Below are 13,541 nucleotides of genomic sequence, written 5' to 3'. Positions count from 1 at the left end.
TCTGAAATTAATTGCCAAACACATTTTTATAATTGGAAATTGGACGAGCTTACCTAGCTATCAACTATATCAATTCAAAAAAGGTAAAAAAAAAGTTTCGTTGGTTGCTTTTGTTAGCCAATGGAAAAAAAAACTCGATGAACGAAACATTTTATTCGATTCATTAGGGATTTGATTTGATTTTTATTATTGCAAGCAAACAGACAAAAAAAAAAACAGCATTACAGCAGCAGCAGCAGTGTGATTTGTATGTTTGTTTTCGTTTTTCGGCCACAAACAATCTTCAATCTTGCATCCCAATCTCCTGGACAATGAGCAAGAAGAAGAAGAAGAAAAAAAACCTGTAATTTTGCAACCTGGATATCGAATAGAAACAGAATCTCATTTTCTGATGATTACAAAAAAAAAATAAAAAGAAGATTCGTTCATTTATTATATTGCTTTTGTTGTCATTCTTTTCATTCATTTATTCTGGATTTTTTTTTTGGATCCAAGCTACTACTGCTGCTGCTGATGTTGATGCTGTTGTCATTGTTTAGCTTTCCAATCAAATAGGAAAATGGAAAAATCCAACAAACACAGACCGACAACCTAAACTAAAAACAAAGATTTATTTCATTTCTCTCTCCCTCTCTCTCTCCAGAATTTTGCTTTGTCACACAGACAGAATGATGTGATTGATCTTGTGTGTGTGTGTGTGTTAACTTTGAATGTTTTTTTTTTATTTTTCATTTCTTCAATGGGAATTACGTTTCGTTGAACTTTTTTTTTCTTCAAAATCGATCCATCGTTGTTGTTGAAATAGTGTAAATTTTGTTTTACATTTGAATTGCATAATGTGAATAATAATTCCAATTCCAATTCCAATGGAAACATCATCAACAAAATAAGGGTGAAAAAAAACTCTTCGCTCTCTCACCCAGTGTTATATTTATATTCGATATAGATAGATAAATAATTAATGTTTTTTTTTTTGGCCAACGACTGTGTATAACCCGGGCGTCAAAAGTTTTTCTTCTTTTTTTTCCATTTATTCTATACTATAGAAAAAAAATGTGAAAAAGAAAAACTTATCTTGATCATCATGTTATGTTTTTGCTGTTGTTGTTGTTGTTGTTGTTGATCCATTTAATTCAATTTAGATTCATCACATACCGTGTGAGAGAGAGAGAGATAGAGGATATTATCTCGGGCAAAAGTCAATAAGTTCAACATGATGGTGATGTGGTGTGGGGGTGGCGGATGGTGGGGAATTTTTTTTTTTTTTTACATCCAGAAAACGAAGAAAACAATGCACATCCATAAATGTTCATAGGACATCACTTTGTGTTAAGTACACTGTCGTTTTTTTTTCGATTTTGTTTTTGTTTCAGTAAAAGTCATTTTTATTAGCAAAAAAAAAAAAAAAAAAAAAATGTTGGCCTGTTATTTTTATAGGTAGGAAAAATTTTCCTGGTTTTTTCGGGGTTGATGTGTTGTATTGTTTTTAGTTGGTTTTACTGGTGGATGGGCTTGCTATATTGGATGGATGGGGCACACACACACACACACACACACTACTAATGGTGTTAATGAAAATTTATTATCACTTTTGCACATCTCATCTTCATCTTCTTTTTTTTTTTTTTTTATTTTCACACAAATGTAATGAAATAGTTATTTGTTTATTCTTCTTATTTTCATTATTATGTCATAAACTTGATCTGAAAATGTTTCTATATTGGTGTAGTGTGGTGGTTGCTGATTTTTTTTTTTGTTGAATTCCAACTTGAAAATTCACGAATACAAAAAAAAAAAAATTTTTTTTCTTGCATTTAAAATTCCACATAACGACAACAAATTCTCATGGATATATGCAATTGAAAATTCAAATTACATTTTACAATGACAACAACAACAACACAATTGTCTTGGTTTCTATAGAGAAGGAGAAAAAAATTTTTTCAAATAAATTTTTCATCACTTCAAACACACACACACACACATTTACACTTCAACTTTGTAACCATTTCAGGTCAGGTCAACATTTTCATACATTTTCATTTTTACCCCTTTACCCCATTTTGTTTTATGAAGAATTTCAGCATACAGAATTAATTATTAACAAACAAGTTGTTACAGAATAGAAAACCACATAACCATTTTTTGGTTTTGTGTGTGTATGTGTATATGTATCAAACGAATATGCAAATGTTTTCATTCACTATCTCTGTTGTTCATTTCAAACACAAAAGATGCAATGAACAGAACAAGCCAACAAGCAACCATTCGTTATATGCATTGGCTTACCTTTTTCGATGTTCGTTTCAAATTCTGGTAATTCGGACAAACATCGGAACACTATTCGCTCTGTTAATGATGGTTGAAAATGGTTGGACTGAACCAAAAAAAAAAAAAAAAAAACGTAAAAGTAAAAATGGAATTGCAAAAGAGAAAAAGCTTTTACCGATACAGAATTGTGAATTGTACAAATAACACATGAACACACACACACACACACACACACATACATTGGGTACATCCCAATATAATGAAGAATGTCCAAATGAAAAAAAAAATAGAACGAGAATGGGGAACAAATGAATGAACGAAAAAAAAAGTCATTCATCATCATCGTCGAAACAAAAGTATGGACCAAAAAAAAAAAAAAAAAAAAAAACAGCATGACATGTGACACGATGTGTGTGTGTTTGTGTGTTCGCCCATATACAAACGGCCTACATTCACCAAATACATTTGGTTGGGTAAGTTCCATTTGGATTCCCCCCAAAAAAAACAGAAAAACGGAAAAACAAAACAAAAATGAAAATTTCAATTCATTTCATCTAAATCTCATCATCATATTAACATTTTCAATAGAGAAAATATAAAACATTCGATTCTATTCTAACCAATCATCGGTGACATTGTTTTTATTTTCAATCATCACAACGTCAAAATAGCACGATAATGTTGGTTTTATCTAAGAACAACGGATATTTTTTTGAATTTTTGTTCCGTATTTCCCGTGATATATTCAATACTGCAAAGTGTGATGTGGAAAATACATGCGCTTTTTTGTTTATCAATTCTTGCAACAAAAATGATTGGAACAATTCCATTTCAAGTCACATAATGAAAAAAACACAACGACAAAACCAGCCACCACCACCACAACCACCACCGGGTAAGAGTCGCTGAACTTTTGGAAACTTTGAAACTCCCAAGAGACGATTGTACCCGTCAACACACACACACACAAACAGTGAGCCATACATATTGCCTTATGTAACAAAATACCGAAAAAAACGGGCTAAAATCCGATTCTTCATCTATCAAACTAAGAAAAAAAAAACCCGAGACAAACTAGAAAAACAGAAAAACTGATTCTGCATCTACGACTTTTGCTGCTGCTGCCACCACCACCACCACCACCATCGACCATCCAAATGGTTCAAACTGGTAGCAGTGTATGTTATATATCCAGCAAAACCATGCCGATATAAACCAGAATTCTGTTTTGTTTTACTACGCTGCCGCACAAATCTTGTTCCTATATGTTCCTCTTTACATCTTGCTCTCAGCTGTCTACCCGAATGCCGAATCAAGCAAGCAAGAAGCAAAAAAAAACCAAACTCAGAATATTCTGTATATTTTGGCAATCCAGAATCATTTTTGATTCTGTTCGGGTAATAATCTTAACTCACTATGATTCGTGACAAGCTCAACAAAACAACAACAACAACGACAACAGAAAAAAAAACACGAGACAAAACAAAATCAAATTGTTTGTGAATTCAAATTCAATTAAAATTCAGAAACTCAAGTGTGTGTATGAGTGTGTGTGTGATTGTATTTCATTTTTATTATCAATTCAAATGCCAGAAAATCACGACCAACGATTAAAAGACAACAACCACCAAAAAAAAGGTATGATTATAATTGCTTTATTCAATTGTCAATGTTTATGATGATATAAAAATGGCCCATAAAGAATGTAATCATCATCAGAATAATTGATCAAATTGGCCATAACTGGAATATTTTCACTTGTCAATATATATAAAACATAAACAATGGGCTGGTTACCGGTTGTATACTACATATATACCGGTCGATGTATACACACCTAGACATTATAATAATGGTAGTCATCGTTGTCATTATCATTATTAACCGACCATAATAATAATAATAATCATTCCCGTGGCTTGTATATATACAAATGAATTCATGAATGTTTCCAGTAAACAAACAAAAATCTCTTGAGCACTTTCTCTCTCTCTCTCTCTCTATTTTCCACTCCTTCTCATAACACGCTCAATTAAAATATCATAAAATGGATCATAAATTCTCATCATCATCATCATCATCCAATGAGATTCTAGATTTGTTTCAGAATATTCTTCTTCTTCTTCAAAAATAAATATCAATGTTTCTAATTGATGATGATGATGGCTACTACTATTACTACTACTACCGCCGCCACCGCTACCACAGTTAATACCGGATAAAAAACGATTATTATCATGATTCGCAAGGGAAACATTCAAAATATCATCATTTTCAATCATTTCTGGTGATTTTTTTCACATCATTCAGAAAACAAAAACAAAAAAAAATTGATTCCTAGAAATATTTATTCATTGAATGTGTGGAACAAAAAAAAATTGTTGCCCACTAGGGACATCCATTATGGACAATCAATAAATGTTACCGGTATGTGTGTGTGTGTGCGTGGGTGTTGTTGTTTGTCAACACCAGTATCATCAAAAAAAAAAAGTTGGGCGGTTTTCACCTGAACTATATATTTATATATATGGTTATCATTCATTCATTTTCGAACGAAAAATAAAAATCAAAGCCATTAGAAAGTGAACTTTATTTTTTTTTCAAACACGAAAAAAATATCCAGAAACAAAAACCAATCTTAACGATACATTGTATATATATGCGTATGCCGCATACATCTCATTTACATAAAAGAAATTATTCGACAAAATATGAAAATGAATAAAAGAATCACAATACGAGACATTGGTTTTATTTATTTATTCAGTTTTTTTTTGTTGATGGCATTATTATCATTAAATTTGGCCAAAAAAAAAACCATACAACTTTTGAATGGCGAAAAAAAAATTCTGCTAGTTCTCGATTTTCGGCACACTCGAGAATAAATAAATGGTACAGAGAAGAAGAACAATAGGCAACAACAACAAAAGCCATGAATCTGGAATTAACTTTTTTTCTCTCTCTCTCTTGCTCTCTTCTTGTTGTTTGCTATTCAAATTTCATACTCTTATTATTATCATCATCATGTTCAGATTCTGAAAATGAATGAATGAATGCAAAAAAAATTGCATAAAAATGCCAAACAACAACAACAACAACAAAGAAATGGGCTGAAAAAAGTATATACAGATCAATTTATCCGCCCATTATCGATCCAATTCATTGATTTGATTTTTTTTTTTTTTTTTGGTTCTCGAAAAAAATGAATGAAAATGTAGCCATAATGTTGAGAAACAGGAAGTTCAGTCTATTGAATTTGTTCTAAAATGTAGACAACAACAAATAATTGATGATGATGATTATCAAGATGTACATGTTCTCTGGAAAAAAATGGACAAATTGATCCATTCGATGATGATTGGTGGTGGTGGTAGTTGCGGTGGTGGTGTTTATTTAAGCATGATTTTTTTTTTAAAAAAATGATTTGTATTTGTTTAATCATGCAATCACACACACACACACACACTCACACCTGGATGGACTTTTTGAAAATCTCCTTTTACCTATTTTTTTTTATTTGGCCCAGCAATGGTAATGGACAACCTAAACCATTGTCATTGTTATTGTTGCCAATAGCCTAATGTGGCCATGATTATGTTTCATACCACACACACCACATGCCCCATTATCATTATATATGGCTTACACACACTTAAACACTTAAGCTTATTTGTCACAGAAAAAAAACAAGAATTTTAAAATAACCAAAAAATACAAATATGATCAAGGCCATTATGATTATGATTATTTTACCTGTATTCAATAATAATAATAATCTCATGTGTCATCATTACACAAACAATCAAAAATGAACATGACTATTGAGTATATCAATCAATGCATGACAACAACAACCACGTTTTTAATCAACCATTTTTTGTTTCAGGTTTCAACCACCAAACGCTTTAGACTAGACCAGAACATTCGAGTTTGATAACGAAAAGAAAATTTTGATTCTGGATCTTGAATTTAAAAATCATTACTAAATTGTTACATCATCAATCGTATATATGGACACCTATAAACAAACAATAATGGTGTTGATTGATTGATTAAATTTTTTTTTTATGGATATTTTTGATCACTTTTCACATTCACAACCACATATCAACCAAAAAAAAAGAGAAAAAAAAACCATCATATCAAGATGTCATCATCAACAGCGACAACAATAATATTCATATCGATTCTATTCTTGTTATTCGAATCGATATCGACATCTATTTCAACAGTGAATGTCGGTATGATATCGGCAGCATCATCAACAGCTGTTTTATCATCATCATCATCATCATCCGCAGCAGGATCCAATTCACCAGGATCAATCATTGATAATGGTGAACAACGTTGTGAAAAAATAACCATACCAATGTGTATGGATATTGGTTATAATTATACATCGATGCCAAATCTACTTGAAATGGAAACACAAGAAGAAGCAGGATTGGAAGGTAAGTTTCGCTATCATTTTTATTTAAATCAATATATCTAAAATAAAACACAATCAAATCGAATGGTGAACAATCAAGACAAAAAAAATTGGGCCTAGTCCATATTGTACATAATTCCTAACAATTTCGGGTTCGTTACACTCCTCTGATGAATGAATCATCATCAATCATCATTCTCATCAACAGAACTGAATTTTTTTTTTTTTTTTTGAATGATGGATGAGTCTTGTTTCCGTTAGGTTCCTGTCTTGTTTTGTTGTGTTGTGTGTGTGTGTGTATGACTAAGGTAGTTTTCTTTTTTGTCAATCTAGATTATAATTTCAATTTCGACGAATCTATTACCGTCAACAATATACGGGTAAATCCGATATATATTCACGAATAATGGTTATGCGGCAATTTCTTGAATTGTCAAATAAATAAATTGTCAAGTGACGAGCAATAATCATAATAATAATTTATTATAGCCATCAATTGTCAATGAAATGTAATAATGTGGTTCGCGTGTTTAGTGATAATTTAAAAACAATATATGAAGTAGTAAACAAGCAAAAATTGAGTTTTTCATCATTCAAAATGAGAATCGATCCATCTGTCAAACAAACAAACAATCAAACAAACGGTATGAACCAATCAAATGAAAGATGATGATATCTTTATGGGCCCGAGAATCAATCACCACCAGAAATGACAGAGTGTAATGACATTTTGGATAGAATTTGGAAAATTTATTCATTGGGTTTTGAATAAAATTTAAATTTTATTCAACCGAATCCACCAAAAAAAAAATCATTATCGAGCGAAATATCCAAAGAAAGAGTGATGGTCAACTTCTACTGGACTGGACGAATGAAGAAACAATTTTCATTCGAAACAAATAGAAAAAAAAACTTTAATTCAAGTCCACATATACGGTTGATTAATAGCACAAAACAGTTTTTTGTTGTTGTTGTTGTTGTTGTTGTTATCGATCCATCTATTTTGGTGTTATATAACCAAACTGGACATTGAATTTGTTTGACGTTTTAGCCAGAAACTCTTTTCTTTCACTTTTTTTTGTTTTTGTTTTTTTTGTTGGTATTTCTCAAAGACAAAAGCCAAGTTAAATTTTGTTGTATGTTTGTGTGTTCGATTATTAATCATCTAGTTGTGTTCTGGCTATTATAGCGATTATGTGTATAGTAGATACAGTATGTGTTTTGCATTTTTCACACCAGATGTTTTTGCAAAATAAGTATATTGTCCGAAAAAAAAACATTTCAATGTTTCTTGGACCAAATTGTCGTCGTTTCAAATTTTTTTTTGTTGTTGCTGTTGCTGCTTTTGCTGCTGCAGTGAAACCAAAATGAAAAATTTCCAAAAGTAGAAAAAAATGAGAATATTCACAACTAAACAATTGTGCTGGTGTTGTTTGAACAAGAAATTTTTTTTTCTCCGTAAATTTAACGATCAAGGCACGATTTATTTATTTATTTTTTTTCCTGGAGAAAATGGAACGAATGGCAAAAAAAAATTTGAATAATGATGCCCATTTTTATTTTCACCATCTCAAAAGTCAATGTATAATGAGCAGAATATTCTGGCCCACTACCGTTTTACACTTTGTACCATTTATTGATCTTTTTTTTGGTAAATCGATTTTTTTTTCTCACAAGAAAACTGAAGCAATTTATGATTTACCGTATAGAGAAAAAAATGTATTCGATTCACATATTCATATTGATGATGATGGTGATGATCGAAGAAAATTGTTCAATTTTTTTTCACAAATTTGAATTCTGGTCTATATATAATTTTAATGTTATTGTATATATTAACACAATTTTTTTCTTTAGTGCACCAATTCTGGCCACTGGTCGAGATCAATTGTTCGGATGATTTAAAATTCTTTCTATGTTCAATGTATGCACCTATTTGTATTGAAGAATATCCTGGCCATATACCATCATGTAAATCGGTCTGTGAACGTGCGGTAAGTTTTGTGTTTTTGAAATTGGTCAATGTTTTTTTTTAATATTTGATTATTGTAGAAAAAAGGATGTAAACCAATCATGATACAATATGGTTTTCCATGGCCAGATAAAATGAATTGTTCTGAATTACCAGTTTATGGTGATGGTCATCAAATTTGTATGGATCCTAAAAAAGGTTGGCGTAAGCATATATAAGTTGTATCCGATGGTACTAAAATTTTTTTTTCTCATTTTGCTAGGTGCTGGTATTGAAATGGATAATCAACATATGAATAATAATAATGGCAATTCACCATTATCCAATAATAATAATGAAGTTAAAATTAATGAAGATAAACTCAATCATCATCATCATAATAATAAAGCTCATAATCATAATAATAATAATAATCATCAACAGCCATCGAACAACAAAGCTAAATCAAGAAATAATTCAGGCAATAATAATAATGGAAATAAAAATCATCATCAACAACAACAACCACCACCACCACCGTCAACACATTATCCTCCATCACCTGCACCAATGGATAATAACAATAATGTCATGATATTTGATACTTATGATGATAATAATGGTGATAATAATAAATTATCATCATTAAATCGTGAAATGAAAACATCGATTAATAGTGAATTATCAAATAATAATTGTCGATGTGATTGTCGTATGCCATATTTTATACGTTTAAAAGGTAGCCAAACATTTGATGATGGAACATATATTAATAATGGCGGTAATGAACATCCACATCATCCACATCATAATCATTATCATTCATATCAACAACAACAACAATCGATACATCATTTTAATTATTCAAAAATTGAAACAGCATCTGGATTGGCACCAATGTGTGCATTATCCTGTAAAGGTGCATATCATTTTAATGAAAATGAACAAGAAACGGCATTCTTTTGGATCGGTATTACAGCTGCTATTTGTGCCATTACTTGTTTGTTGACTGTATTCACATCGTTAACCGATACTGAACGTTTTCGTTATCCAGAACGTGCCATCATTTTTCTTGCTGCTTGTTATATTTTTATTGCCGGTGGTTATTTATTACGTATTCGTTTGGGTCATAATGCTATCGCTTGTGATGGACCATTCATTCGTTATCAACGTACCGGACCAACACCAGCATCATGTATATTAAGTTTTATATTGCTATATTTTTTCGGTATGGCATCAGCATATTGGTGGCTTATATTGACATTAACCTGGTTTTTGGCTGCCGGTCTTAAATGGAGTAGTGAAGCAATCACTAGTTATGCTCAATATTTTCATCTTCTAGCATGGTTACTACCAACAGCTCAATCAGTGACAATATTATGTTTAGGTTCTATTGATGGTGATCCATTTATGGGCGTTTGTACCGTCGGTAATCAAAGTCGAGCCAATCTATTAATATTTGTCATTACACCATTATGTGTATGCATTGCTATTGGCATACTATTCTTATTTACCGGTTTTGTTGCATTATTTCGAATTCGACGTGCAATTCGTCAAACACAGCATACAATTCGTGTTAAAACAGATAAATTGGAAAAACTTATGATTCGTATTGGTTTATCATCATTTTTATATATCGTACCTGAAGTTGTGGTTGTAGCCTGCCACATTTATGAATATATTTATCGACCATTATGGGAAAAATCGATCACTTGTCTATGTACTAGTAGTAGTAGTAATAATGATAACCAAAATGATAATCAATATACACCACAATTCAGTATCATTATATTGAAATATATAATGAGTCTAATCATTGGTATTACATCAAGTTTTTGGATATGGTCTGGTAAAACGTTGGAATCATGGATGCGAATTTATTCAAAAATTGTTTGTTGTTCAGGACCATTTGGTTCACCGAATTCCTCACGTTCTTCTGGTGCTAGTCAATTATTACCAAATATGGGTAACTATTATGGACGAGGTATAACCGGATTATCAGCCATAAATGGTGTTGGTGGATCATCATTGCCAATGAAAACACAAACAGTAAATCTTGGACCAACAACAACAACAACTACGATTAGTCAACCGACAACACCACATCATCATCATCATCTTCATAATCATCATAATCAATTACATCAACATGTCCATCAACAACATGATATGCAATCTAGACAAGCATCGTTAATATTAGCACCAAGACCACCATCGATTCCACCACCTTTGCCACCACCACCACCATCATTGATGGCTGCCATGGTTAATAATGGTCATCATAAACATCATCATGGTGGTGGTGGCGGTGGCGGCGGCGGCTGTAGTGGATCATTAACCGGTTCACAATTTACACATATGATTGGTTCAATAAATGGTACAACCAATTCCAATAGTAAACATCCATTATCACATGTTTAAGATGATGAGCCAAACATTTTAAAATACAAACAACACATATCCTATCGACATACTCAGATCATTATTCAAAATTGAAATTCATTTGTAAATATCAAAAAACAAATTTGTACAAATTCAGGAATATTCTTTCCTACATATATACATAAAACAGGTAAACAAACAAACAAATGGAATGTGATTCACATCAACTCTCGCAAAACAAACAAACAAAGATAACACCAAAATGACATTGATTATACAATTTCAATCAAAGCCACATGAACAGGGTAATAATTTCTTAAAACAAACAAATGGAAAAAAATTGACCAAAAAAAAAAATCAGTCAAATTTTTAATTTTCTTTTTCTCGTTTGTTCGTTGTAAATCATCAACAATTTTTATTTGGAATCTTTTTTTTTTACATTTTTAAATATTATAATAATATATAAGAAATAAGAAATGAATTGCAAAAAAAGAGGCTTACATTAATTTTTTTTTGTTTCATTGTTTTTTCGCTGCCAATAATGTTTCAAGATTAATGGGTAAATTACAACAAACAATTGTTTTGATGAGTTTTTGTCGTTGTTGTTGTTGTTGTTTACAATTGGATGGTAAATGTTTCAATGATTTATGACAAATATTCACAAATGTATCAATACGTTCGGGATCATTTACTTTATAAATAATTTTACTCATCATCATTATTAATTCGAAACAAAATGATTCATAAAATATGTGATGATGATGATATTGGTCTGGCTTTTCTTGTTGTTGTTTATTTTGGCGACGATATTCCATATATGCTGTATGCCAAATATTAATTAGTAATCTATACAATGCATCCTTATTCAATGATGATGTTGATGATGAACCATAATGTGGTTCTATTATCAATTGATGATTGATCCATGCAAAAATGGCACATTCTTGACATAGAATTTTAATTCCTTCAACTAATTTGGCTATAGTTTGTAATAATCGCATTATTAATGGCCTATTATCGATAGGACATAATGGTGAATTGTAATAGGTTAACATATCGGTGATGGTTTGTCTTTTGTGCCACATACGAACATCACAATCTGTCCGTAATGAATGAATCATCCAATTGATTATGAATTTTTGATGTAACATGTATGATATAGGATTAGTTCCATCCATATTGGATATACAAGCCGTATACAAACTAAATGGTATTGATCGATAATTCATTGGTTTTGATTGTGAATGAATTAGAAAATTACGAATTGTAGGAAATAAAAGACATGTTGGATTCAATAATATTTCAATGATACGAGCAAACATTACAGTATGGCTACATTCAATACGTTGATTTTCTTCAATCATTCCGCTTCGAATAAAATCAATTAATCCAATCCATAATTGTCGATCTTCAGGATATTTGGCACAATTCAAATGATGATGGAAACGTGCCAATATTCGATAGGCAATATTACGTATTCGTATACAATAGCTTGACAATGCCGATATTGTATAGGCAAGACAACCGTAAGTGATAAATTTATGATATTTGACTATCGATTGAACTGAAAGAAAATGATAAAACATTGGCAATATGAAACGAGGATCATATCGATCACTGTATTCTATTCCTTCAAGAATCGGTACTGTTTCATCATCAATGGCCACGTCTATCGGAAAGCAAGATATTGAATTTGTAAAATAGCGACCATTGAAATTCTGGAATATTTCATCAATGTTTGGTGAACGTAGAAATGGTAGTTTTTGTGAATGTTTAGCAGCATAAAACTGTGCACCCGACTCGCCCCAAATAAATGGATGATATTTTTGCATATTAAAACCATTTGATTCCAAAACATACAATAATTGAATCAAAGTTTGATCTGAAATGAAACGAAAATAAAATGTCTATATATTTGAAATGTAACTTAAAATAAATTGAATTCATTTTACCTTCCAATGAAAGTGTAGCATGATATGAGCTGAGAATGAAATCAACAATGTTTTCAATCACTTTACAATGATCAATTCGAATGACACAAAGTGAATAGAATAATTGTATCAATTTGTAACGAATGGCACCACATGAAGATTGTAAAAATATGTCGCGAACAACCGAATGGCCAGCAATCAAATCAAGTGTATAATCAAGAAATTCATAGCATTCTTTTCGATCGGATATTTGTTCAATCAATGTATGAAATTGATTTAAACTTTTCAGAATTTCTTCATTTGTTGGCACATTGTTGTTTTGTTTTGGGAAAAGATTTTTTAGAAATTTTTTAAGATGTTCATTTAAAATTTCAGAATTTTCTGTCGCCAATCGCACAATGTCTTCATTATCTGTCCAATCAATTAATTCAGCCATTTTATTATCAACAAATAGAACGAAAAATAAAATTCAAAATTCAAAATTTCGACAAACATTGAAAACACGTGAGAGTGTGACGACTATTTCAATGGCAGTGGGCTGGATAGGTATAAATAGCATTTTGAATTTGTAGAAAAT

The 13,541-nt window shown here is 31.1% G+C and overlaps 2 protein-coding genes across 4 annotated transcripts; one reads left to right on the top strand and one right to left on the bottom strand.

The window, feature by feature from the left end:
- The first annotated feature begins 3,668 nt into the window (after nucleotides 1-3,668).
- LOC124499784 (frizzled-5-like) lies at nucleotides 3,669-11,535 on the top strand. 3 transcript variants are annotated; one of them, XM_075735846.1, is made up of 5 exons: nucleotides 3,669-3,909; nucleotides 6,158-6,722; nucleotides 8,558-8,694; nucleotides 8,753-8,870; nucleotides 8,935-11,525. In XM_075735846.1, the coding sequence occupies exons 2-5, from the start codon at nucleotides 6,419-6,421 to the stop codon at nucleotides 11,070-11,072; spliced, it is 2,697 nt and encodes an 898-aa protein (XP_075591961.1). In that variant the 5' UTR covers nucleotides 3,669-3,909; nucleotides 6,158-6,418; the 3' UTR covers nucleotides 11,073-11,525. The 3 variants fall into 3 exon arrangements, with proteins under 3 accessions (XP_075591961.1, XP_075591962.1, XP_075591963.1); XM_075735847.1 differs by lacking the exons at nucleotides 3,669-3,909; nucleotides 6,158-6,722 and adding an exon at nucleotides 7,913-7,956 and having other exon boundaries at nucleotides 8,935-11,535; XM_075735848.1 differs by lacking the exons at nucleotides 3,669-3,909; nucleotides 6,158-6,722 and adding an exon at nucleotides 7,963-8,503 and having other exon boundaries at nucleotides 8,935-11,535.
- LOC124499711 (nucleolar pre-ribosomal-associated protein 1) lies at nucleotides 11,429-13,496 on the bottom strand. The gene is made up of 2 exons (XM_047063656.2): nucleotides 12,986-13,496; nucleotides 11,429-12,915 (listed from the first exon to the last, which is right to left on the bottom strand). Exons 1-2 carry the CDS (start codon nucleotides 13,398-13,400, stop codon nucleotides 11,552-11,554), a joined length of 1,779 nt encoding a protein of 592 aa, XP_046919612.2. The 5' UTR covers nucleotides 13,401-13,496; the 3' UTR covers nucleotides 11,429-11,551.
- Nucleotides 13,497-13,541: the final 45 nt, after the last annotated feature.

Source organism: Dermatophagoides farinae, chromosome 2 (assembly GCF_024713945.1).
Source record: "Dermatophagoides farinae isolate YC_2012a chromosome 2, ASM2471394v1, whole genome shotgun sequence".
NCBI lineage: Eukaryota > Metazoa > Arthropoda > Arachnida > Sarcoptiformes > Pyroglyphidae > Dermatophagoides > Dermatophagoides farinae.
The sequence above is the reverse complement of the archived record's forward strand: the minus strand, read 5'-3'. Positions and strand labels throughout refer to the sequence as shown.

Excerpts from the sequence above, each read along its gene's own strand:
- LOC124499784 (XM_075735846.1), top strand. The coding sequence starts at position 6,419 with ATGTCATCATCAACAGCGACAACAATAATATTCATATCGATTCTATTC. Across the intron at positions 8,695-8,752 it reads AATCGGTCTGTGAACGTGCG|AAAAAAGGATGTAAACCAAT; the intron begins GTAAGTTTTGTG and ends TGATTATTGTAG. Across the intron at positions 8,871-8,934 it reads TTGTATGGATCCTAAAAAAG|GTGCTGGTATTGAAATGGAT; the intron begins GTTGGCGTAAGC and ends TCATTTTGCTAG.
- LOC124499711 (XM_047063656.2), bottom strand. The coding sequence starts at position 13,400 with ATGGCTGAATTAATTGATTGGACAGATAATGAAGACATTGTGCGATTG. Across the intron at positions 12,916-12,985 it reads TGCTACACTTTCATTGGAAG|ATCAAACTTTGATTCAATTA; the intron begins GTAAAATGAATT and ends GTTTCATTTCAG.